The sequence below is a fragment of the Aythya ferina genome, assembly GCF_964211825.1.
Source record: "Aythya ferina genome assembly, chromosome: 16".
NCBI lineage: Eukaryota > Metazoa > Chordata > Aves > Anseriformes > Anatidae > Aythya > Aythya ferina.
The window spans coordinates 14,062,216-14,089,700 of NC_140315.1; the positions used below are offsets into that span (position 1 = coordinate 14,062,216).

Genomic DNA, 27,485 nt, shown 5'->3' on the forward strand with positions numbered 1-27,485 from the left:
ATTATAGTTTCTGATTATGGTTTCATTTATCATGTCTTTGTGAGATCCACACTCAGTTAAAAATGGTGCTCTTTAGAGGTTGACAGATTCTTTGCAGAATGGAAAGCAGTAAAACAGATGCATAGCAAGCAACACCTTGGTTATTCATCCCCTTTGTTTACATCGTGCAACAGTTCATACTTACCATTTGTTTTAATCACTGACATCATACCTGTTACTTGAGCATGAATCCCAGAGCACTTCAGCTGTTTTTTTTGGGTTGTTTTTAAATATCCTACCAAATCTTTAAAAAAATATTTTTAAATCTTTAAACCTGCTTCTAGATATAAAACAATGAAATACCCTACCAAATCTTTCATTGTTCTATACCCAGAAACAAGTGGTCTGCTATATAGCATTGATTGAATCAGGCAGTGGCAGGAGAGAACTTCCATGACATATGGAGAAGAATCTGTGAGTAGAGGTGTTGTGTGATTTCATGCCCCCTCATTCCAACCCATTCTTTACCTCCCCCCCATTCAACTCTTCAAATACATTTAAATAAATTCAGGAATGTCTCTTATCTCAAGTATATGATGCAGGTTAGCCACAACAATGGCTATTGCCCTGCAAAACCACAAACGGATACGTAAAATGGTTTCATCGGCTTAACAAACACACAGAACTAAATAGATCCATGGCAAAACCCAAAGCATCTTGACAAAACAAGTCAGGCCACAGTCACATTTTTAATAAAAGCACTTTGAGTCAGTGACAAAAGATACAGCAGACATAAATCAGAAAATCAAGTTTGGGGTAGAAGTGTGCTGCTGGTGTTTTCATAGGATCAAACAAGATCCCTAAACCTAACCGTCCCCTCAGTGGTTTCTCAGCCATTCATGACACACTAGAAGGCTGCTAAAGTCACCCTTGCTTCACCCCTCCCAGAGTTGCTATGGAAGCAGGATAGAAGGTAATCTGACCAAAATCAGTGGAATAGATTAAGCCAGAAAACAACTCCTGTTCTAACTTGAGTAGATGATTATGTTGATACTATAGGAGGGAGACCAAGCAACCTACAAAAATACTCCTCCCTACCTCCCCCAGTTTCACAAATGCACATTTCGGCTATGGCACATTTGTGGAGAGAAGCCTGATACAACTAGCCTCAAAACAGGACTTATTTAGTTTGAACAGGGCATGGCAGAACACATCTCTGTAGAAACTGTTCCCCATCTTATTGATTAGTCTACTCAATCAGGCAGCTAGCCACATGTTTGAAAAGAGTAGGCATTTTCATCTAGCATTCTTTTTGCCCTGCTCCTCTTATTGGGACACTAGAAGCCAATAAAAAGGAGCATAGGATCCTTTTCACTGTGACATTAGTGAAGTAACCAATTCTAATTCCAGGAGTCAGTGATCCTCTTTCACTAAGAAAACAAGCCCTGAAGCTCCCTTGGTAGGGCGATGAGTTCTGCAGCACTGAGAGGAGGATGGAGAGGGGCTTGTTCTTAGAATCCCAGCACACACTAGAGCTTTGGAAGGTTGTATCCCTGCACTTTGGTCTTTGGGTACTGCCACCTGCTCAGTATCTGTAGTGGTCTGGCTTGAATGGCCCATCCTTTGACAAGCCTAGATATTTGGCCTGCTTCTCACTCAGCTTCGTCAGCTTCACGCACAGTTTATCCAGATGAGCAGCAGCCACAGCTTCATCCAGCTGGAAAACAAAGCATCGAGAAAAGAACATTAGTAGCTTCAGTTCAGGAAGTCATGACCAACAATGAGAAATGAATGCCTGAAGCCAATAGCAGCCCCAAGGAAGATTTAATGACTGTTCATGTGTGTCAGTCTGTTGAGCTCTTTTCCTGCCAACATTCAACTGCTTGAGTGCAGAGGCATCTAATCTTGAGCACAGAACCATTTTCAGATGTAGAAGCTCCAAGCTTAATTTGACTCCCTCAAAAGCCTAAGTGAGACAGACAACTACATATTAAAGCCCATTTCAACCCCACTTACACATTCATATCCACCAACATGTAAAGAACTGAGATAAAACTATTCGAAGATAAGAATGTCCAGTTTGGTAGAATGGAAAAGCCCCAGTCATGTTTTGACCATAAAGACATCTGTACATTCTAGACTTAATATTTTAGAACCATTCTAATACTGACAAAATGCATTTCCTTTCTAGATACACCACCTTTGGGGTATGTGTGTTAAGAATATTCATTCAAGAAATCGTTCATTTAGCAATAATACTATTATATATTGTCATGGTCTTCATGAACAATAAAGCCAAAGTGGGCGAGTATATCATATTTTATACCCAACTTTGAGCTTTTCTTTATGCCAGAGGTGCCAGACAGACATGCATTTGAAAAACACGAGCAGAAATTGGAAGATAGTTAAGTACTACAAAGGAAGAGCAGAAGAGTCAGAATACAAGCAGTAACACAGAAAGCTTGCTACTATGTTAAACAGGAAGGCAGATCAGTAAAAGATATTCAGAGACAGAACAGCATTAAGAAGGGATCAGTGCTGCTGAGTTCATAAGATAGAAGGAAAAGTTTTAACATCATTTGTAACTCCTGCAATGTACAAGTACTCATTGCTAAAGAAACACAAACAAGGTAAATCTAAATTCCAGCAGCAGAGAGAAGACTGGTATGGTATTACCTCCATGCTAATCAAATGGATATGAAAGGTCACAATACATTTTGTCAAGAAAATCAGCAATCAAGAGACAGATCTTTAGCTTGTGTGAACAAGCACATCCTGAACAAGGGTGTGCTAACAAACCACCACTGTAAAGTAATCCCACTGCAATAATCAGGTAAGATGTCAAAAAGCTACATTTGAACAGAGTAATTCAGTGCAGCTCAACTTGTTCATAGTAACATGGAGCTGTTAAAACCTACTGAGAACCAGTGTAGCTGAAGATGTACAAACAAATAAAGACAATAAGTGAAATATTTAAAGAACATGGAAGTAAACCATGGAAGTTACAGAATGCTACATAAGAGACAGGTTTTCTTTCTTTCTTGATATTCCTAACTGGAAGGACTGTACTTAAAATGGGAAACAAGTATTTAAAGTTTGTAGACCCTGCCAGTAAAAAAAAAAACAACAAAAAAAAACAACAGGAGGGTTAAAAATCAAATACATATCTGGCTGAAGTGGAGTGCCATAACAAGATCTGATAGGCGCACTGCCAGCACTGTTACAACAGATTACACCTACTTGAAAAAGGAGCTGCTGCTGAGTTGTTGACATTTCCCATATCAGGTTCTCAGACTGCAGCAGAGAGAAGCTGTTTCACAGCTGCTTCAGCTTGTGGACTTCAAGATTTAGAGAAAGATAGACTGATATTCTTACCTACTGCACGCTTAAAATCAGGAAGCTGAGCATAAAAAAGGGCAGGCTTGGCACCAAGAATATAGATGCAACAGCTTGCCTAGATTTCCAGGAAAATACATTGCAGAAGTACATGCATGTTCCTAGCTAATCATCAAAGCAATAGTTTGCAGTCCAAGAAAATGCAACATTTGGCAGTTCTTAGATTTACATTTGGATCTCAAAGTTACTACACAGAACAAGGAAAAATACTAGCCAAAAAATTATCAAAGAAAGTTCTACCCATCTTTAGTTGGTTCTGACAAGATAGCTTTACTCATTTAAATTATTCATGGAGCACAGTTGGCAAAGATGATCATTTTGTCATAGTACATGAACCTGAACACATCATTGCCATATGCTTCACAAACATGCAACTATTTGTAAGCAACTGATCTGGGTGTTACTTCTCCTTTTCAGTTCAAGTACATGTATGATTACTAAAAACTGTTATTCAGGAAGAATATGAAGGCACATTTTATTAGCAACATTGGACTATCTCTTTTTGAGGGAATTGTCAATAAAACTTTTCCTCTGAAGATAATTATGTGTGTGAGAGCTTACTGACCAACTCATACATCGTATTTCTGGTACACTTCGTTTGATCATTAACAGACAGTTTTGGAAGCTTAAGACCCTCAGCAAATACTTCATATATAAGCCCAAACACACACTTTATACTTCCCAGATGAGAAGTGTTTTCACATTAAGTCTCACACCCGGCTGCATTTCAAAGGCAGTGGGATTTAACTCTAGTATCTTTTTCAATGACCATCTCAAATTCTCAGGCTTGTTTTGGAAAATTAAAACCAGATTAGTCTTACAAAGGAATTTGCAAGTTATGACACGACCCAGATTTCTCCAAGAACAAAGAACCCACAGATAAGTTTAAAGGGAAACACAAGGGAATTTGTGTCATGAATGTTTTGTGAAACTATTAGGATCAGATTGTGATAAGCTCTGCTCAGGTGCAAATGGGACCCAGGCTTGCTCTCAACCACAGTAAAAGAGACTTCTAGTTTTGCTCTAGCTTCAACCCTGCCTCACTAGACTTTGCTGTTGGATAGGCATGTGACAGCTTGCTGTGAATGCTGACACTCAGCAGAAGGAACATGTTAGCTGGGAAGAGCTTCCAGAGTATCCTGAGGCAGCATAATGCTTCATCTCAGTTCTTCACAACCTCCTAGCCACAAAAAGCAGCCCACTTCAGACTAACAGGCTTAGTGTGACCAAAGTTAAGCACTTACTAATAGACAGAAGGTCTTTGTAACAACATTCAGTAGGAAAATGAACTCAAACACAAACGAAAATCTCTATTATCACATCTGAAGTTGGCTTCCTTATGAGCTTCCATCTTTCTGCTATTCTACCTCACCTTCTTTGGCAGGAAATGGACTCCAACAGAGTACTTGTCACTATTCGTCCACAGCTCAATCTGTGCCAGCACTTGGTTGGTGAAGGAGTTGCTCATAACAAAGCTAGGGTGACCCATGGCACAGCCCAAGTTGACCAGTCTGCCTTCTGCTAGCAGTATAATGTGACGGCCATTCCTCAATGTGTAGCGATCCACCTGGGTGGGAAAAAGCAAAAGCAGTTGTTAGAGGCAAAGGCACAGACAGCATTTTAACTCGCACAAAAACTTGGTGGGCTACCTTCCCGCATCAACAATTTAGCAATGGGCTTGGAATGTGGACTTCTATTAAAATTGAGACACCCCTCAATTCCCAGCCAGCATTCAAAGCCTGTAACTACCCTGGACTTCACACAACATGAATCTTGGCATCTGTTTCATGCCTAACCAGTTATCCCAATTTTTTCCTGATTCTTTCACAAGCATATCATCTCAGGTATCTGTGGTAGGGAACACGCTGCCAGCAGTAACATATAATTGTGTACATGAATTACGTAACAGCATGGAGAGCCCAGAGAGGGTAAACCTCTGCGTCCAACAGTCCAGAAGATTTGCATCTAACACTGGTGGGGTAAGAGCCAGTTTGCTCAACCTGCTGAAATTACTCCCCAGTAAATCTTCCCACTTCAGTAAGGCAACTGATTGACAATCGAGACATGCACAGTTTGTCTCCTAGGTACAGGATGCTGTAGTTACCTACAAACTCTTTGGCACCAGATTCTAGGAGAGACTGCTCCTTGAAGTCCCTTGTGGTTTTACAGCTCATCTCCTGTGATGAGGCCAGGCCCATCTGAGAGCAAAACAGGTCCAAAGACATGATGCAAGAATATCTCCCCACTTATCAAGAGAGCAAGTCACATTGAACCTGTAGCTGTGAAGAGCTGGTATAATAAATGACTACCCTAGATTTCTAGTACAACCTACCCACTTTTCTCTCAGAGAAAAGCACAGCCCTTTGTTCAGGCTGATTTCCAGGCTGTGCTAGGGACAACAGGACAGGCTGTGCTGGGGACAATCTAAAACCAGATTGCTGGTTTTAGCATGTACATAGACAGTAACTATAGCAAACAGAAGCCCTAAGTAAAATTCTTAATTTCTCCTGCTCAAGACCAATACAGCAAGGTAGATTTTATTTTATTTTTTTTTGACTGAGCAGTTTTATTTTTTTATGGATGTTGATTCTCCAAATGGACCACAAGAGGCAGCACCCAGTCCACCCCCAAAAATTCAACATGTACAATCAGAAGACTGTGGGATGGAATAATAAAACAAAGAAAGCAGCATGCTAAAAAAAAAAAAAAAAAACCAACAAAAAACACATGAGAACTACAGCATTACGGCATTGCTGACAGTACATGCTGTTTACAGATTAAATGGCTAGGATTTACAGATTAAATTGAGGTTTGAATCTGGTGGTTTGCATGTCAAGATGTTGCATCCAGATATTGACCCAGCATACGCCCATACAGCTGCTGGCTTGCGTGTGGTATCATACACCTTTGGCAATCTGCTGACGTGACTGATTCAATCCACAGGGTAATGTAGAAAAATGCAAATTAGTTTTTGTATAGAAAGAAACGCAGAATAGTGGTTGTACCAGAGGTCTAAGTCAGTACTGTGAAAACAAGTCTCACCCATGGGCAGACACACCAGCCCACTTGTAAGGTCAAGACACTGCTAGAGAAGTACAACTCAAGTTATCCAAGTGCTAAGTTCACCTCCATGGTTAAATGCATCCTCCTTTCCTCTGTCTGCATTTAGCTTACTCTGGACTTTCCAGCTGCTTTGCACTTCCCTCCAGACAATAACATACACATAAATGACTTATTTTCAAAGCAAAAGCTCATCATTCCTTGAGCTTTCCTTCCCCTCAAGAGCAAAGTTTGTGCTACATCTCAGTGTAATACCACAATGCAGGTGAGGGATACTGTACCCAGTGCAAGCACATTCAGAACAGCCTGCCAGCTTTTTAGGAATAAGTCTATTTCCTCCTTAGTTGTATTTTGAAGGCAACAGATGAGTCTTAGAATGGCACATTAAGACATCTTCCTATCCCAGAAAGGTTTCTTACACCTGCTCACAACTTGTAAATGGGGACCACACGTTACTGAAAACTACAAGGTTGGATGCTTCCATAATCACCCTTTACCTCGAGCTGATGTCTAGCAACTATGTATTCAGCTCTGATATTAATTCTCAAGACCAAGAGACAGATGTCTTCATAGGAGGGTTTTGATCATGGATAGAGATTTTTGGTCTTGTCCTATATTCCCCTCCTTGCTACAGGATACAGAAAAAAGTTGCTACGTCTTAGTAAAAATTCATGTATACAGAGAGTTGGTACTTGGTATTATAAAAACATATGGGTCCCCTCACCTGATGCGGAGAAAATGTGATTCTAAGGTAAGCACAAGATATCACACCTTTAACACAGGACTGACCTCTGCTTGAAGTCCTGAAGTAGACAAGAGGACCAAAGTGCTCCTTTAACAAATTTGAGCAAAACTGAGAAGCCAGCAATGGCCTAACTGGCAGACCAGTGATTTCCTTCCCAGTCTCCAGCATAGGAACAATTCCATCCATTTCTTACAGTGACTTGGCACTGTTGCTCTGAAAAAGCTCCCAATGCATGCCGATGAATTCCCACGCAGCTGGTGAGGGAATTAAGTTGCCACCTTCCTGAGAGTTCATTTCTAAACCCAAAAGTACAACCTGTCTCCAGCAGTAAGCAGTAGATGGGTAAGGAAGAATACAATTAACTTCAGCTAATTACTTTAGCTACTTTTAAATGTACATGTTCATGTGCCTACGGCAACCCAGGCAGTGGCTTCTGTGTGAGCAGGTGCCTCCTTTGGGTCATTCTAAAACTCCTGCTTGCAACAGCAGTGGTTTACAGAAAGAGAGACTCAGGGTAGGAGGTAAATCTTCAGCATTAAACCATATGGACTACCTTGACCATAACTCCAGCCTTTTGAAAATAAAACATTTGTTTTTAACCAGACGCTTTTAATGTTTTTCATTCCTTGAACTACACTGCATCTTGTGTGCACTCAATACATTTGTGATAGGACCAACTCCTATAGATTACTGCTTCCTCCAACACTGACACTCAGATTTTCACATGGATTCGAAGAGCCACACTGAATGGGCTTGTGCAGGCAGTTTGTACATTATCACATTAACATCCATTTCTGCCTTTCATAATGCTTACAAACAGCTCCAGTTTTAAAACCTTTTAAAACCTGAGCTACCTGAAAGCAAACAGCATGCTACAAGCTCCTTTAGGACAAAACCTAGAGTGAAGTCAGCTCTACACTAAGGCCCTGGGCAAGAACAGACCTGAATATAGTGATAACTTGAGAGTATAACTTCATACCTAGTTCAGCCTATGTTTAGTATCGCAACAGCAAACATAATAGTATATGAAATAATATGACTTGTAGCTGCTTATTAAGAGTTTGATGTGGGTGGCCAATAAGCCACAGGGAAGTTACAAAAATTGGAAGAGCAGATTGAGATCTAAAACACACACTTAGATGTGGTTAAAAAAGTTAAAAACCTGTCCCAGAATGCTGCTATCAGCAACAATTTCCTCTTCAAAAGGTACACCAAGTTGGACAGAACCTGGTTTGCCTTATGTTCTCCCTCAACATTGTTGTTACAAAGTAATTTTGATATAATTTAGTTTTGTTTCTCTATTCCACGACAACTGAAAAGATGAAATTTTTTTTTAGATGCCTATTTCCCTGTGCGTCTACTGCCATGATTTGAAGTAAATACATACTGAGAATGAAAGCTGAGGGAGGATAAAATATCCTGCCTTTTCCACCCACGCTCAGACTTCTGGTCTCCACAGGTTTCTAAAACAAAGCCACTGAGTCTGGAAGAGAAGTCTGAATTTGGCAGAGCTCCACATAGGCTTTCCTGAGGCATCAATTTCCAAACAAGAAGTGCTTTGAAAAGCAAGAGGTGTGATTTTTTTCAAACCTTGACAGAATCCCTAAAAGACATTCCCTTGAGATTCATTCTAGTATCAGCACCCTGTGTCAAGGCTTAGAGTGTTCTGGTGCAGGGCAGCTACATCAGTGAACAGCTTCCTTTGAGGAAATTCAGATCAGCCACTAGGCAATTCTTAAGCTCTGTTCCTAATAAACTCTATAGTCTCTTAATAATCTTCTGTATTCATCATCTAGCTTGTTTCTGTTCTGTATTCATCACCTAGCTTGTTTTTTTAAAACTGAGTTATGACTTTGTTTTCATCTGGTGGCTATCAAGAAAACCCATTTCTATAGCTCGCTTAATACCCCACACATCAATACTGACCTCCAGTAAGGAACAAACTTGATGCAATTGCCTACATGACCAACATTAAGGCATAGGCTCCTACTTGTCTAGGTAGTAGGAACATGTGAATAAAGAAGCATCCATACCAGGTGCCTCTTGCCAGAGACCATGCTGTGCTCCAAGGCACTGGCTGGAACCAGTTGCTTTAATACCAACGCAAAAATATTATGCACAACTTGTCCCAAGTTATACAGGCAAGAGCAGATTAGAATTTGCATTCATATTAGCCCAGAACAACACTGCTTCCAAAAATAAAAGCTAGAAATGCAAAGAGAAGCAACTGGAAGAAGTGTCCCCCATTCTGGAAGCAGACTCTGACTTGCAATGGGCTATCTTCTGCAAGGTCTGTCTCACCTGAGGTTTAACATTCACCACCTCTACTGCATTTTCATTCAGCCACTTTGCATCAACTTCCACATCAAAATGACCGATATTACACACTATGGCATCATCCTTCATCTGCTCGAAGTGCCTGCAAAAAAAAAAAAGTGTTCCATTAAAAGTTAATAAAAAAAAAATCTTTCTCCAAAATCAGAAGATGCTCTGGTCCATAGCTTTACTCAGGAAGTGAAGAGTCCCTGGATCACTGCAGTTGATTCTCACAAACATGAGATACATGGGTCTGGTAATCTTTTAGACGTGAAATCTACTAGAAAAAAAAACTTCAAGCCCCTAAGAAAGGACCCTTCCCTAGGATATGAGGTTATTGGAAAGAAAGTATTGTCCCAATATAGAAAGTAAAACTTTTTTTAATTGGTCAATACTAAAATACATGCAGTTATTCTGTTCTTTTCTACACAGAATAAATCTTTCTCAATAACTTTAAAGTTACCTGCAATTTCACATCTCTGGAGACTAATGGCTTTATCTCCTCCCATTTAATCTGACCTTGCACTACAACACATTGAAACCTTATGGCAAAGACAGGAATGAGTTTGTGAAGACTGGAGGGACTGTAAATTGAGATCTGAGAAGTGATAAAAACCAGCAGGGTATTTTATTGAGAACAGATTAGTTTCAAGTCTGTCGTGCACTCTCACAGATGGAATCACTTTCGATCTTTACCTACCTCCCCTTTTGTTCACATTTATCTAACAGAAAACTCAGACCTGCCCTTTCCTTTTCCAAAAGTCTCTTTCCATCTACGCCTTTTGTTTCTCCAGCATTAGGTGCTGTAAGACAAGTGCAACTTGTCAACATCCAACAGAACTGAAAGACTGAAGTCCCAGCTTCTCATTAAATTAATGCTAACACCGTATTGCTGGCAAGTTATGACTGCGTAAAAGTCTAACTGCACCAGGATGTTTTCGCTACAGCAAGTGTCTAGATCATACCTGCCCTGAACAATGTCAGTGCATCCAGTGGTGGTAACAAAGATATTTCCTTCTTTGCAGGCCTCCTCCATAGTAGTAACTTCATAACCTGAAAAAAGAAGAAAGATTATCCCCCCTGCCCAACCACCAGATGTTTTTCAAAAATGGGCTACAATATTATGAGTAGAAAAGTATAGTATAATGAACTATGAATAAAAGAAGTCTGTGCCTGGCCTACACAGGGTGCATGACAGTGACTGTACTTATCTTACTAAATACCAAGGTAGCACAAAAATCTCTCTCTCAGTATTTCTGTGTAGATCTACGCATTCAGCATCCTGTGTCCATTGGTGTAGTGTCTGCCACAGCTATCAGACTGGATTCAGGGGCTTATGTTGGCCAAGGAAATGCACCCACATACCTGCTGGTTCTAATCCGTTATGAATGGAAACGGGATAAACTGGTACTAAGAACAGCTACATTAAGCACCCACAGAAGAGCCAGAGTACAGCTTCATGTTGGAAAAGTAGAGAGAACATGGCACTAGTCTAAAGAAACATCTAATGAAGGTAAGATCTTGTGTTTTACTGTGGTAATATTCTAGCAAAGTCTTAACCCACACTGGAGGTAGTTGCCCAAGTTGCAGAAAATCAAGTTATTCAAAACCAGATAGAGCATTATGAAATTGAGGACTTACCCCACAACGGTCTTATTATTCACTATAAATACATCTTCAAGGCCTATACTAATGAGCTCCTTTGCAAGTTACAAAGGAAAAGATCCTCATGTCCTTAAATTAAGGAGTGAGTCACATCTACCTCTACAATATAGACAGGGCTGAAATCTACTGAAACTTCCTTGACCAGGTATCATTTAGTGCTCTACAATAACATAGACAGAACCAGTAGTAATTTCTACACCAGTAGAAGTTTGTACACCTTCAGTTCTCACCTTCCATGGCTGCCTGCAGCGCGTTGATGGGATCAATCTCAGTGATGATGACTCTTGCTCCAAAGCTCCGCAAGGCCTGAGCGCAGCCTTTGCCCACATCACCATAACCTGCCACCACTGCTACTTTTCCAGCAATCATAACATCTGTAGCACGTTTGATACCATCAATGAGGGACTCTCGGCAACCATAAAGGTTATCAAACTTGCTCTGAGGAAGAAATTGGAGTAGTTTCAGAAAAGAACTGTCTGGAACTGAATAGAGCATGCTAACTCAGAAGAGATTTATTGACTAGATTTAAAAACATCTGGATGCATATGCCTCACGCACACCTGAAAATCCCACTATAATTCACGTGCATCCAAAAGCATCAGCACCCTTTAAATATCATTCCTGCATAACCCTCAATGCACCAGCATTTATCTTGGAAAGCAGAAATACAGCTAAGCAAGGGATAAATACCTCCTGCTCCATCCTTAGGAACTTTTGCTTGCAGAAATACGTCAGACAAACCAACCTTTACCAGTCACAAGCTCATCTAAGTCATTCACTTTCTTTTCCAGCTGTTACCTGCCACCCACATGTGGACTTCAAGCAGATGTTGACAAGTTCCTTGACATAGAATCTAACTGTAGCCCAGAGCCATAATTTCCAGGGTTGTTTTCATATTATTGAAATGCAAAAAAAAAAAAAAAAAAAAAAGCACGCCCTTGCAAAAAAAAAAAAAGCCCTGGATGTTCTAAAAATGGGATATTTACAGTAGAATGTCACATTTGAAGGTGGTTAGGCACTGGTACAGGTTGCCCAGAGCAGCTGTGTTAACTGAATTAGATTGTCTTTAAGGTTCCTTCCAATCAAAATCATTCTGTGATTAGAGGCAACACAGGCTCCATATGCTAGAAAAGGATATATGCTGAAAATCTGCTCAGTACCACATCAAGAAGAAAGCAAGAGAAAGAACACTTGTAGGGGAATTACATCCCAGCACCAAACCAGCCATCACAACACAGTAGAAGTGTTCTAACTGCATTACCTTGGTGACAGAGTCATTAACATTGATAGCTGGAACCTTCAGGGTCCCACTGGCCTTCATCTTGTACAAGTTGTGAACTCCAGTGGTTGTCTCTTCCGAAATACCTCTAATTCCTATGGGGAGAGTAAAATGATTCATCTTAGTTGGAGTTAATGCCCCTGCAAACCAACAAATTCAATTGACAGAAGCAATTTCCACAGGCCTAGGTTATAAAACCCTTTGCAGGAAGCAGGGAAGAGATCAGAACCCTCATTTGGACCCTCCAATAGCAGCATGAAGCTTCAAACAAGTTTCTAACAGGACAGTTAAAACAGCAAGACAATTTTTTTTTTTAATTTATTTTTTAAATAGAAGGGATCGATTCTAGATCAGAGTCAGGAAAGAGACAGTTCTATTTTCTCACCATCTGAGCAAAGAACTCTTCTGCAAAGAGCAAGATGTTCACTTCAGTGATGTTTCTAAAGCCTAGCCCGGTCTTGCAAGATGGCTTGAAAGGAGGTGATACAGAGATAACTGCATTTAAATTTAAAGCATTTGGAACAAGAAAAATTCAATTTCTCAGTTCACCATTCCCAGTCCTCCTGTCGGTAATCAGCTCCGATTAAACCCCCCAGATCCAGATGCTAGCTACATGAAAAATCAGTTTCATAGGTACTACTACTACAACAGTCAAAAAAACACTGTTTCAAACATATCCTTCCTTGTTTGAAAACAGCCCAGGATGTGGAGGCCAGAGACAAAGGGCTGTCTAGAAACACATACAACACAATACAACAGAACAAGATCTTGATATGACATGAGCTGTCATTCAGTCAGTTTGCTCCAAAATAAATACAAAAGCCAAAGCAGTAAGTGTGCTCCCTGCTTTAAGTGCCCTGACTCTTCAGACCTTTTGTCAGCCTTGAGTTTTGTCCTGAACTGGCATAACCACATATGGTACTAATTCTAGCTATTTCTCCTCCCTACTGTATCAGTAATATCTCATTGCATGTAAATGCAATTAGTTGACTGGCAAATAAATGCAATTAGTTGACTGGCAGCTAGCAAACGTGATGCCCATCTACAAGAAGGGCCAGAGGACTGACCCGGGAAACTACAGGCCTGTCAGTTTGACCTCAGTGCCAGGGAAGCTCATGGAGCAGATCCTCTTGAGAGTCATCACGCGGCACTTGCAGGGCAAGCAGGCGATCAGGCCCAGTCAGCATGGGTTTATGAAAGGCAGGTCCTGCTTGACGAACCTGATCTCCTTCTATGACAAAGTGACGCGCTGGGTGGATGAGGGAAAGGCTGTGGATGTGGTCTACCTTGACTTCAGCAAGGCTTTTGACACAATTTCCCACAGCATTCTCCTCAAGAAACTGGCTGCTCTTGGCTTGGACTGGCACACGCTTCGTTGGGTTAGAAACTGGCTGGATAACTGGGCCCAAAGAGTCGTGGTGAATGGAGTCAAGTCCAGTTGGAGGCCAGTCACTAGTGGCGTCCCCCAGGGCTCGGTGCTGGGGCCGGTCCTCTTTAATATCTTCATCGATGATCTGGACGAGGGCATCGAGTGCACCCTCAGTAAGTTTGCAGATGACACCAAGTTTGGTGTGTGTGTCGATCTGCTTGAGGGTAGGAAAGCTCTGCAGGAGGATCTGGATAGGCTGCACCAATGGGCTGAGGTCAACTGCATGAAGTTCAACAAGGCCAAGTGCCGGGTCCTCCACCTGGGGCGCAATAACCCCAAGCAGAGCTACAGGCTGGGAGAGGAATGGTTGGAGAGCTGCCAGGCAGAGAAGGACCTGGGAGTGATGGTGGACAGTCGGCTGAATATGAGCCAGCAGTGTGCTCAGGTGGCCAAGAAGGCCAACGGCATCCTGGCTTGTATCAGAAACAGTGTGACCAGCAGGGCTAGGGAGGTGATCGTCCCCCTGGACTCAGCTCTGGTGAGGCCGCACCTCGAGTACTGTGTTCAGTTTTGGGCCCCTCGCTTCAAGAAGGACATCGAGGTGCTCGAGCAAGTCCAGAGAAGGGTGACGAAGCTGGTGAGGGGCCTGGAGAACAAGTCCTACGAGGAGCGGCTGAGGGAGCTGGGCTTGTTCAGCCTGGAGAAAAGGAGGCTCAGGGGCGACCTTATTGCTCTCTACAGGTACCTTAAAGGAGGCTGTAGTGAGGTGGGGGTTGGCCTGTTCTCCCACGTGCCTGGTGACAGGACGAGGGGGAATGGGCTTAAGTTGAGCCAGGGGAGTTTTAGGTTGGATGTTAGGAAGAACTTCTTCACTGAAAGGGTTGTGAGGCATTGGAACAGGCTGCCCAGGGAAGTGGTGGAGTCACCATCCCTGGAAGTCTTCAAAAGACGTTTGGATGTAGAGCTTAGGGATATGGTTTAGTGGGGACTGTTAGCGTTAGGTCAGAGGTTGGACTCGATGATCTTGAGGTCTCTTCCAACCTAGAAATTCTGTGATTCTGTAAATTCTCTGTATGCTACATTGGGCAAGACCCCAATTACTGACAAAGCCTATCCACACAAAAAGCTACTCATTTTGTGACAATCAGAATAAATCTGAAACAAACCTATGCAGCCTAGCAGAATATCAGTAGTAGAGAATACGATAGCTATGTTCTTTAAGGTCTGGAAAGATACATAAGTCAATTATTCTGTAACTGTATGAAATTAGGGGAAAATTAGGTATTAGGAGAAAGTAGAGGAACTATTAAATCAGGCTGAAACCACCAACATGAGCAATATCCCTTGAAAGAGATCCAGGTTCACACTTGAAAGGGTGAGTGCGAACCACCAACAATCCCAAGCAAAATCCAGAAGTGTTTATGCAGTCTATTAATTTTGGGAATCAAAGCATCCAGACCTGGCCAAGCACAGCAGCACACCCAAGGGGTCTGCAGGCTCCAGGGAGGTTTCTCATGGCCGCAAGAATGACCATGGTCTTATGTGCTCTGCAAGGGCACCCACGCTGTGCTGAGGGCAGGAGCCGCTGCCTTTGGCTCCAGCTTGAGCACATGTTTCAGGGCCCTGCATGCCCAAGGCACAGGTCCCCACAGGCTCTGTGAACGGGCTCCTGTGGCACAGGATGTAGGTGCTCAGCAACAACCCTCTGGTTTCACCTGCCTAGGTGAAATGAGAGCCCCTGGGGAGGCTGGTCTCTCCTCTGGCCATTAGCCCAAGGCCACCTGTGCCAATAGGGCTGCAAGGGAAGAAGGGAGAACCCCAAACTCAGAGCTGAGTTAAGTGAGAAACACTAAATCCCTTGAAGTCATCTCCAAAGTCTCCCAGCCTCCCCCTCAGGAAGGGAGGCTCGCTGTGTGCCCCAGCCCAGGCCACTGCCACCTCACACAGCACCCCTGGCAGCCGGGCCCTGCCCACCCTCCACAGACCAACGCCGCCCCCTAGCGCCCCCCCCACCGAGCCAGGCCCTGGGGATGCTGCCCCCCAGTGTCACTGCTGTGGCAAACCGTTAGTGGAAAACGTTCATTGATTGATCTTCCAACATCTTTGCTCCCTTATACAGGGCACACAGATGCTGATTTCTGTTGAAAATCCTCCTCAAAACCTGCTGCAACACGACCTAAGCCCAGATGAGCCATGCAAACCAAGAACCCCAGCAACTTTGGTTGTGTATACACCAGGTATGATTCAAAGCTGTTTTCAAACTGGGATTTTTACAGAGCAACAGATGTCTTGATAGAGTCTAACAGACAGCCTCCAGGCCTCCCTGTCACTTCCCAGCCACCAGTTATTAGCAGCGGTGCTGTCACAAAGAGAAATGGGAGACCAGCACCTCTAGAAGGAACTATAGCTCTGTTAGGTCAGTGGTCCCCACTGCTCTACCATCACACACCTCAGACAGCCATCAAGTACCACACTTCACTTCATTACCTGCAGAGAGAGTAAATTCAGGTTTCAGCACATTGAGGGCAGGGAGGGGACAGGACAGTCTGAAGAATGTTGTCTGGTGCACAACAAAATACAGCATCTATAGCAAGTCTTTCTAAAGCAGCATTTTCCCCAAAGGAACAATTTCCCAGTGCAACTGACTAGATCAAGGATAATCTCTCCCTTCTGAAGGAAATCTTTGGGATTTGATGGCAGAAACCTCGAATTCAAACCTGCTCTTTCTTCTGTCCCATCTGCTAAAGACAAGCTTAGCAGACTGTCTTTAAAACTGTGCTAAGTGAACCCCTTGTTAACCATCTCAGCAGCTTCCCTTCCCTGAAGGCCACCTGCCTGCTGTCCCCAGGTGGCACACAGAGCTGATCTAAGCCACCCTCAAATTCCGCCAAATGAAACACTTAGTTTTAATGCCTGAGTGCCTTCAGAACAGAGAAGTGCCTACAGCAAAGAAAAAGTTGAAGTAAAATAAAGAAGCCTCGCTGAACATTCAGGCCTGCTCTGCTCTCCTGTATTTCCTACCAGATCATTGAGCTCTAACAGATCACAAGTCATCCCATCTTCTCAGTCTTTTCTGAGCCTTTTGCAGAGATGCCACAGATGACCTCTGCACAAGTTCAAATGACGACCTTCTTTGGTTCTGAATTTTTACCCCCTCTTACCTTTACCTATCTTGGTTTTAAGAGCATTTAGCTTAGTGGAACAAGAATATAGTACAAAGGCCATTCTGCCCTCTAATGGCAGCTGTGAACAGGGGCAAGGAAATGCTCCACAAGCTTTACCACACAGCTGTTCAACACAGCTGCTAGCTGAAGTAGACTTGAATGAATCACAGAGCCCTATTTTCAACTGCTCACAGCACACCAGGACTAAGCTAATTTCTGTATTTATTAGACATAGCTGAAGCATGGAAGACAGACAGTTCCCTCTAAAATTAGGTCAGGAAGCTTGTCCAGCCTTCAAATAGCAAATGATGCACTCAGCTCAGCTCCACAAGCAGTTCTGCTCAATTCTCAGCTTTCCTTATGTTTCCAGGGGAGAACAGCATGCTGCAACATCATCAGCGCTCACAATCCAGCCCTGCCAACTACTGTGCATGCTCTAATGCAACTGTCATTCTACCTCCATTCCCAATGAGGCCATTAAAATATGACAATTCATTTTCAATGACCTTTGAAAATCACCACAAGCCTTTAGCATTTATTAGCCTCTTATCCTCAAGGCATGAGAAAAATAGATGCTGCACAGTGTTTTTTTAAGCAATGCTTGCAACAAAGGGCTAAGCACAAATCTTTAATGCAACCAAGGCTCTCTACTCAGTGGGTCCCATTCTCAAAGTTTTGCTGCTTCTGAGGAGCATTGGACTGGGTGGTAAAACACACCATGTTCTGTTGCCTTCTATAGAAATGAGTCTTAACTTACTGAACTACCGCGAGGAGGCTTCTCAGCTACAAGCAGTGCAGATAGTATATGTGTTTTAGTGAGGGAAACACTGATAGGTATGATATTCTGTCTAGACCCTTTAAAAACCCAGCTGAAGAGCCACTCAAATTGGGAAGCAACCCCAGGCAGTAGGGATGTTTTATCAATGGCAGACCATAGATGGTTGCCAAGCAGGGAGACAGCCACTGCCCTGCTGCAACATATCATACTGGTCCCTTGCACAACAGGAACACAAGACAAGTGATGGCACAAAGGGGCAGATAACAGAAGGTTGGTGGTGTGAAAGGAGCTCGGTGCAAACACCCTTAGGAAGAGAGACACAAATTGAGGTGTTTGTTACAGGTATGTGGCAGGGGAACAACCCCGCTAAACAGAATCAGAAAACACATTTTGGGCTTATCACAATGCCAGAGGTGTGACTAGTTGTGGTATCCTTCAGCATTAAACAGCAGAAAAGCAAACTGTCATGAATTTCAGGCAGAGGCAACCTAGAAAGCCAAAGAGACCTTTGATGGAAGAGAGGGGATCCCAGGACAGCTGAGCAAACACCAGTGAAAGTCCTGCATTAATTCAAAAAACACCAAGATGTTCACTGCTGAAGAATTACTAATGTGAGGTTCAGGGTCAAGGAGAAAGCAGGGCTTGTCTCACAGATGCAACTTCCTCTCTTCTCTTCCTTGTACCCTTTCCTAACACAAGCGCACAGATGGCAAGTATACCCAGCCTCCTTCCTTCCCACAGCCCTGTGTCCTGACTTCTGATTTTTCCCTGTTCAGGCAGCACAAGGCTCAATAATGTTGATCCAGCAAACTTTACAGCAACCCCACCTCCAAGGACCAAGAATGAACAGCAGCATACCCAAAGGTATCAGTTTAGTTTCTGCTCCATATTCTCATCCAATTATCTCCACACATCCTAGGTCAAACACATCCTTTGGACCGCAGATGGGCCTCTGTGCTTTGCAGCAGCACATGATAGACACTGGCAGAGCAAAGAAGCTGTCATACTTGTCTAGCACAGATGAGCCTGCTACTGCAAGTCATGTCAAATTCCCTTCAGATAAGTCATTTTACAGTAACACATGCTAGCCACACTACACTGATGTTTTCAGTTTTACTATCTTATACCAGAGGTAGTAAAATCAACAAAAGAGTACCAAACCTGACTATGTCAGCATCTTTGCTGACATAAATTGTTTGAGTTAATGACTTGTACTTTATACACTATAGAAAACTGCTCCCTTTCCAATAAAAGCTACAGGTTGTCACGAGTTCATCTAGAGATGCGCTAAGAGGATAGGGAACAAAAGAACATTAATGACAAAAAACATGTATTAATTTCTAGTTGACATTAACCAACTCTAAAACACAGCCCATTTCCAGGAAGCTTTTGGCCAGGCAGCAGCACCAGTTGTCACTCAGGTAATGGATACAGCAAACAATAGCCAGAAGAATAGGTTAATGTAGTATAAATACTACAAAGCAGAGATGGAAACAACAGTTCCTGCAGGTAAGAGATTCTGGTTTTTTTGACTGTACACAACTTTCGTGGACACATCCATAGCCTGCTGGCATCATCCCTCCACCCCTTTTACACAGGCAGGTAATTCCCAGAGAAAAAACGCCTAAATGGCTTCCCAGATAGAACAATGCCTGACAAAAACTCCAAATTACCTTTCAAGAGCTGTGGGTATTTAGTATGAACGAGGTTGGTAAGATCTCCACCATCATCCAAAATCATGTTGAGGGGCTGCCCATCCTTGAAGTAAAGAGTCTGTTCAATGCACCACAAATACTCCTCGTCGGTCTCCCCTTTCCAAGCAAAAACTACAAAGGAACAAACACACAATTAGACAGTTTCTTATTCGCTGTGTAATAAGGCATGTAAATAAAGATTTCATCAGCAGCATTCAGTAGCAGAGCCAACAGAGAAATTATCTGTGCCTGCAGGCCAGAAGAGACATTTGCATTGGAAAAAAAAAATCAGAATGGAGAAGTAAAATTGATTTGCCTTCTGTTCCAGGCCACAAATTTCATCAAAACTGAGGCTGCACTGTTCCCCTCATTCTTCTGCATTAAGAGGGAAAAAACAAAGCAAACTAAAGCAGACTCATACCCACAATGCCCCCCACTTCCTCCCTTAATTCACTGTTACCAGGAATTCAAAATATCCAGTGGATATATTGATACCAGGTCCTGCACTTTAGCCACAACAACCCCATGTAGTGCTACAGGCTTGGGGCAGAGTGACTCAAAAGCCATACAGAGGAAAAGGATTTGGGGGTGCTGACTGATGCTCACCTGAACATGAGCTGTCAGTGTGCCCAGGTGGCCAAGAAGGCCAACAGTATCCTGGCTTGTGTCAGGAATAGTGCAGCCAGCAAGAGCTGGGAGGTGATCGTCCCCCTGTATTCTCTTCTGGTGAGGCTGCACCTCAAGTGCTGTGTTCAGTTTTGGGCCACTCACTACAAAGACACCAAGGCCCTGGAGCATGCCCAGAGCAGGGCTACAAAGCTGGTGAAGGGCCTGGAGCACAAGTCCTGTGAGGAGCGGCTGAGGGAACTGGGATTGTGTGGTCTGGAGAAGAGGAGGCTCAGGGAGACCTCATTGCTCTCTGCAACCGCCTGAAAGAAAGCTGTGGGGAGCTGGGGGTCAGCCTCTTCTCACAGGTAACCAGTGATAGGACCAGAGGGAATGGCCTCAAGCTGTGCCAGGGGAGGCTCAGGTTAGAAGCGGAGACATTTCTTCTCAGAAAGACCAGTCGGGCACTGGGACTGCCCAGGGAGGTGGTGGAGTCACCATCCCTGGGGGTGTTCAAGGAGAGGTTGGACATGGTGCTTGGGGACATGGCTTAGTGGGTGCCATTGGTAGCAAGGCAATGGTTGGACCAGATGACCCTGAAGGTCTTTTCCAGCCTTAACGATTCTATGATAGAAATAAAAAACACAGCTACAGCATTCTATAGCACAGCAGAAAAGAGGCTCCAGACTTTAGCATGAGCAAAGCACCAGAACAAAGACCACAAACTCTCCAGCAAATTTGAGTTTAAATTCTTGTCTTTAGCACAGTGCTAAAATTCAAGCTGCCATGATTCCCTTATTCTTATAAAGGTGCATTTCTAGACCAGTACATCTACCACTATGTTTCAACAATTAACATGTTATATCTAGCAGTACCTTTGCCTTTCCAGGCATTTGTACCTGTTTCATGTTATACTCAAGCCCCAGTGATAACGAGCTACTCAAATGTATTAGGCATGATTTATATACCCCAACATTGAACACCTGCTAAATTGCCATGTTTTCCACTGTTTATACTGAAAACTTCAGCTCTGAGCCACAAGGAGCCAATCCTACAACTGACCCTTCTGCAGAAATGTGCATTAGTATCTCTTATTTTATACAAAGGTTCGGCATTCCTCCAAGGCCTCATAAATTCAGTATGTGAAGTGTAATATTAACAAAGAGCAAGTTCCACCAAGCAAGAATACCAAGGGCACAGGTCAAAAGCTTAAACAAACACTCCATCTATAAACTGCTCTTCAGCTGAAGCTTTGAGTGTTGAAAGCAGTGAGGGAGGCAATATCTTTAATATCATATCTGGAAAGTCTTCATTCATCCTTCGACATCACACACCAGCAACAGGCAGGAGCTGATGCCTGCAGCTAGTAATGTCACAGAAGCCGATAAAAGCTTTCTTCTGTTGCCTTAAAATGCACCACAGCTGAGGAAAGACTTGTGACAACAGCTAATTATAACAGTAATGAAGGACACCTCCCAAGGCAGAGAACCAGGCTGCCAGAAAACAGATTTAGCTTCTGCCAACACCCAGGCTCAGACCATGTACTCCCAGCAGACAGAGCCATGAGGATTGTATGTCCTTAAGCTGAGTAACATGGCAAACAGCTTAATGTATTTATACTGATCTGCAAGGAATTGCTAACTACTGGAAGATGACAGTAATAAAACAGCATTTTGATAGAACACTGCAGGGATATTGGTCTGCAGTACAACTGGCCTGGGTTTAGCCTTAAAATGTCTTGAATATTGACCCTGCTACCGTAATAGGGCACATGGCAGTAAATATTCCTTCCCCAACCCCTGTTAGAACCAAGCTTGCTGGAAACCACCAAACACCCGTATCACAACTACACACCAGTGTCTAATTGTCCATCCCATTTAATCATCTTACTGACCAAGCTTAAAGCTGGTTAACATACAGCCCAGCTCTTCTGCAGTCTGCCACCAGATCAGCCGTTGTCAGGAGTGCTAGACTGTCTGATGCAATTCAGCTAGAATCAAACGTCCCGCTTTGTAACAATTACTGGCTTTGATAAGCTGTTTCTATCCCAAAGCTTATTCAGAAGAGCTTGATTTGTACACAGTTCGATTTAGCTAGAACAGACTGTATACTATATCCCAGTTCATCAGAGCCAAATTAGGACATAGAAAACTTACCAGGGATACCAGCTTTTGCAATAGCAGCTGCAGCATGGTCCTGAGTAGAGAAAATGTTGCAGCTTGACCATTGTACCTGGAAAACAACTCAAGTTTTATTTGCTGAACAAAGTTCTGAGATATCAGGAACTCTATATCCAGACACAAAAGAGAACAAAAGCAGAAAAGCATATTAGTACAAATCCCTGCCTAAGTAGCTCTGCAAAAGTTAAGATGAGAACTAAGTATTTGGCTAGGACAGGGAGAATAATGACATTTGGGGGGATAACATAATGGAGCTTTAGCTGTGCTGCATATTCAGACATCTACTTATGAGCACTTGTGCCAGACAGCCAAAGCACGCATTCAGCTACAGATCTTCAGGAAGTGCAACAGTATGGTAGGTTTAGAAAGTCTGGGTCTATAAGTTCAAATTTTCAGAACAGCCTTATAGCAAGTGTCCAGCAAGGGATAGCCACGCAGCAGCACACCTGCTGGCACTCAAGAAAGTCAGAAACGCAGCTGAAACACTACAGTCCATCAGCAGGCATTCTCTGAGGTTATGCTCACCCAACTCCCACTCTGTGCCGCAGTCATGGAAGTTTTCCCAGTGAGCTAAGCATTTTCCACAGATTTCTTAACTAGGCTCAGGCACCTAGAAGAGCAACAGCACGTCGCTGAGTTGCATTGAAAAGAACTTGCACACCTACTGCAGCTCCCCAGTGGTGGCTCCCAGGTCCCCAGTGTGACCTGAGAGACATGTTGGAGCTCTTGCTCTGTTCCCTACTGGGCTGACCAGCAGGTAGGTATCTGCATGCTTATTTACAGCAGACTTTAAGGAGAGAGGAAAATCAGGTACAACCCTTCAACCTGATTTCAGATATTCATCCCATTGCATCAAGAATCAACACTTCAAACTAAGGGTTGCAGTAGCATACTCTGTTTTCTTCCATCTGAGCCTTTAAAACCAACACTTAAGCATTGGTAACAACACTATCAATCTAGGGAAAAAAAATTGATCCAGGAAGAGCACAGAAAAGCTGAATTCAGAGTTAAGCACTACACCTCCTCACCTGTGTTTTTCTGATCTCCCTCCGTATCAGCATAGATGACATTAGAAGGTGTCATGAAGTTCAAAGCATACTGAATACCTACATACCGTCTACACTGGAAGCACTTGATACAAGCCACTTTTCAACTCTGCATCCTCAGATCTGTAATGCCAGCTTGTGGTAATGGCATAGACCCAAGAATTACTGCTGTACTTGATGGGCTCAGAGCCTAATACTTACATTGCACTGGTTATGAAGAGCACGTATTGCAATTACATAACATTAGAACTTATGTACACTGAGGGCACAAAGTATTTACTCTTTGTAAGCTTAACCACAAAAAGGGATACCAAGATCACTACAGCTACATCCTCACTGTGTAGGGTATAGTTTCATTGTAGTTTCTCTCTTCCCTCCCAAGCACTGAAACTCCAGTAGAACAGATAAACCAGGGCTGAAAACAAACTCAAGGCAAAGTCTAAACTCACATGCAGGCATCAGGACAAGAAAGGAGCTCACAATCAACACAATCAAGCATCAAGCTGATGTAACAGCACTTATCTTAGAGGCACAACCCTAATTTACACTTAGAGGAATCAAATCTTTGTAGGTTCCTCTCTGAATGACTTGGATGAATGCCATATGACACTGATTTTGAGCTGCACTCAGACTAAAGCAGTTTAGCAATATTTAAGCAAGCACACAGCTGCTGCCTAGGCCAGCCATACTGGGAAACAGCAACAAACACGAGCAGCAAGGAGCTTCATAAAGTTCAGCTGCTACCACTTGCTTTTAAATCCTGAAAAGGGACAAAAGTTTCAGTTCATAGGAGTTGAAATAAAGCCAGGACTGGAACTCTTCAAAGCTCTACTTCAGGGCTGTGCTATTTGCAACAACTCTGACCTGGCAGAAGACAACCCTAACACACATTCAGTCCTGGCACTCTATCTAGATCTATCCCCCTGACTTTTTGAGGAAATGCTTTAGCTATTATAGAGAACTTCTACCAGTGCTTTTTGGTCAGCGTGACAACACTCATTTCCTCTAACCATTTCCAGAGGCGTACTCCCAGGAAGGGGATCCCATACAGGGCATCTCTGGGCAGCCAGGTTGCAGGCAGCTACGATTCAGGAAAAAGGAATTTCAGATCACATCCCGTGCTTTACATAATTCATCATCAAGCTCCAACCAGTTCCTTGATCAGCTCACAAGCTACCTGGATTGTGCCAATCTTGGACTCCATTCTGCAAGACAGGCACAGGGCACGATGCAGCAAAGAGCTTATAGGTATCTGAGTCTTTAACACAGACCAGGGTAACTGGTTCACAGTCACCCAGTGAATTTGAAGTCAGTAGGGTCTCCATCCTCCATCACTGAACCATGCTGCCCCTCTGGTGTTTTCTGCACAGCTCAAGGGCTATCAGGAGCTCTCAGACCGCTTCATTAGTTTTTGCTGACTTTGACGGCACAGGGTAGTTCATAATGCAGGCTAATCTGCACTGGAGGCAGTCACTAGAGATTCAGCATTAGCAGCATACCAGCAACAGCACTGCATGCCTGAACAAAACATGACCACATGGGAGCAGCTTTTGGCACCACTCCTCACAGTGCTGTGTACACTGCTGAGGGAGCTGCTGAAGCCACTGACCCAGCCCAAAACAGACACTTGTGAAGATGCTGCCTGTTAAGAGGGAAGATACACATCACATCCCAGGGGTGTGCACATTACAGGTTTTTGCTTAAGGAAAGAAGAGATATCCACCCTTCCTTAGACTGCAGCACAGTCTCTTCCCAAAAAGGACAGAAATTTGCAAGGATCCCCTACAGTAAGTACATAAATCAAAGCAGTGCCCCAGGCAGAGTGTTACCTAAGAGCATACTGACAGAGAATCTCAGACACTTTACCTCAGCTCCCAGCTTTATAAGGGTCTCTATGAGAACTGCTGTCTGCACAGTCATATGAAGGCAACCGGCGATACGTGCACCTTTCAGCGGCTTTGATGCAGCATACATCTCCCGCATCTTCATCAGCCCTGGCATCTCATTTTCGGCAATCTCAATGGCCTTGCGACCCCAGTCTGCAAGGCTGATGTCAGCTGCAAGAGAAGGACAGGTGTCAGAGCTGAAATAGCTGAGGCCTTGGTATCCCTTCACACACTTGTGGATAGGAAACAGCTGCAACAGCTGAACTGAACACCAAGCAGCAGCTTGGACACAGAGCTGAGGGAAAAACAGGCCCTATCCCAGTTATTCCCTGCTGTTGCACTATGGTATGCAGGCTTTCAAACAAGTTTAGATCAAACAGTCCTAAAATAGCAGTGCTCCTGTACAGGCACATTAACCAACTGCGACCTATTGCTCAGGAATCCTGGGGCCCATTCATTCATTACACTCCATCTTTAAGCACCCATTCCTGCAGATACTGTCCGAGGGACTGTCACTTCCCAGAGATTTACTTTCACAGACTTGCACACATGCAGGGACTGCCTGTACAGTAACAGCTTCTGCACGTAAGAACGGACACAGAGTACTGTGCTCCCTGCCAAGGGTTCCAGGGGCTGAGCCCCACCCAGCTCCCCCCATTAAGGAGGGAGCTGCAGGGCTCCCACCTTGACTCTACAGAGATAATTACTGAAGCATCATTCATCACAGCTCTGCAAAGAAAGGTTTCCAGCAGTCTAGCTTGGTGTTGAAAATACTGCACCTGCAGTACAAGTGTGACTCCAGCCTCACCTACAAGAGCAAGGGCCAAACTGCTAACACCTAGGTGCTCTACCCTGCAGCATCATCCAATGCTAAAAGGCCCTGACTTTTTTTTATTATTATTATTTAATCTCTTCCAGAGATTTCGGGAGCTTAACGTTTCATTACAAACATGGTCAGCTATATTTCATTCAACTACCTAGTGAACACCAGCCCTGGAGAGCATTCAGGAACACCAAGCCAGAGCGCCCAGGTTCATACTGATGAGCTGGTTGCGTTTTATTCCAGAATGAAGCCCAGGGGCCATCAAAGCTCTAGGGCCTGGACATTACAGCAACCAGGTCTGAAAAAAACTAGCAAACGGATAGGAGTTAAAATGATGATGACAGGGGTGGGCAGGGGCTTTCTTTAATCTCACCCATCTTAAAAGCTCAGCTGTCTTACAAGGGGGTGCATAAGGAACCTCCTGGAGTATTTTAGGCTTGTAGCTCTTGCATTCTTTCCTCCAAGGCAAGTTGCTTTTATGAACCAGAACCTTATGGACTAATGGTTCTGGTTTTAATTTAATCTTCAAAGACCTCAAAACTCTATAGAAAAGCGTGTGTTTTTTTTGTTTGTTTGTTTGTTTGCATTGGTTACCGTTGGTGCCATTTACGTGAAGGTCCAAGATCTCAAACCCACCCCCCTAAAATCGCTGGGGGGCAGGAAGACAGGCCCCAGATTTAGAGGCACTTCCCCGCCCGGGGTGCTCGGTGAAGGGCTCCCGGAGGGGAGGTGAAGCCGCCGCAGGGCTGGGAGGGGGGGCCCCGGAGCACAGGCACACGGACACCGCCTCGAGCTGCCCCGCACCACGCCGCGGCGGCTCGGGGCGCCCCCTGAGGGCTCCCCCGCTCCTCCCCGCTGCCGTTCGGCCGCGCAGCCCCTTCCCAGGCTCCGATTACCGCCGAGCTCTCCCCGCCCCGGCCCTCTCCATCTTCCCTCGGCAGCCGCATCCAGCCGCAGCCCCGGGCCGGCGGAGCCCCCCGCCGCCCCCCGGCCACTCACCCACTTTGTAGGGCAGCTTGTCCGACATGCTGCCGGGCACCGCGGCCGCCGGAAGAGGAGGCAGCAGCGGCCGCCCGCCCGCTTTAAGCAGAGGCGGCGCCGCCGTGTGGGTGCGCGGGGCGGAGCCGCTCCGGCTCCTGTGCGCCGGGGAAGCGGCCCCGGAGGGCTCTGCCTGAGCCCCGGGCCCGGTGCCCGGTGATGGCTGTGGCGGCCCGGCCCGGCCACCGGGCAGCGCCAGGAGCGGCCTTGGAGCGCCCCGGGCCCAGAGCAGGCCCCAAAGCAGAGCTGGCCGCGGAGCCGCTGTGGGCGCAGCGCGGGCTGTGCTCCCCGGCAGGCTGTCCCCCTGAAATCACCACACGGTCACCTCGCTGGCCCTGCTGGCTGCACTATTCCTGACACAAGCCAGGATGCCCTGTCCCTCCTGGCCACCTGGCTCTGCTGAGGCGAGCAGCAGTCAGCACCCCCAGATCCTTTTCCTCTGCACAACCTTCCAGCCACGC

At 44.4% G+C, this 27,485-nt stretch overlaps 1 protein-coding gene across 1 annotated transcript; it reads right to left on the reverse strand.

Moving 5' to 3' along the window:
- Nucleotides 1-709: 709 nt before the first annotated feature.
- Nucleotides 710-27,142, reverse strand: AHCY (adenosylhomocysteinase). Its single transcript, XM_084538037.1, has 10 exons — nucleotides 26,986-27,142; nucleotides 25,144-25,334; nucleotides 22,208-22,283; nucleotides 19,425-19,577; nucleotides 12,423-12,535; nucleotides 11,392-11,599; nucleotides 10,462-10,549; nucleotides 9,482-9,599; nucleotides 4,748-4,942; nucleotides 710-1,696 (listed from the first exon to the last, which is right to left on the reverse strand). The coding sequence occupies exons 1-10, from the start codon at nucleotides 27,011-27,013 to the stop codon at nucleotides 1,565-1,567; spliced, it is 1,302 nt and encodes a 433-aa protein (XP_084394163.1). The 5' UTR covers nucleotides 27,014-27,142; the 3' UTR covers nucleotides 710-1,564.
- Nucleotides 27,143-27,485: the final 343 nt, after the last annotated feature.

Bases quoted from the DNA above. Each gene is read 5' to 3' on its own strand.
- AHCY (XM_084538037.1), bottom strand. From the start codon at position 27,013: ATGTCGGACAAGCTGCCCTACAAAGTGG. The intron at 9,600-10,461 runs GTATGATCTAGA...TTTTTTTTGCAG, and splicing joins ACTGACATTGTTCAGGGCAG to GCACTTCGAGCAGATGAAGG. The intron at 1,697-4,747 runs GTGAGGTAGAAT...TTTGTTTTCCAG, and splicing joins TCCATTTCCTGCCAAAGAAG to CTGGATGAAGCTGTGGCTGC.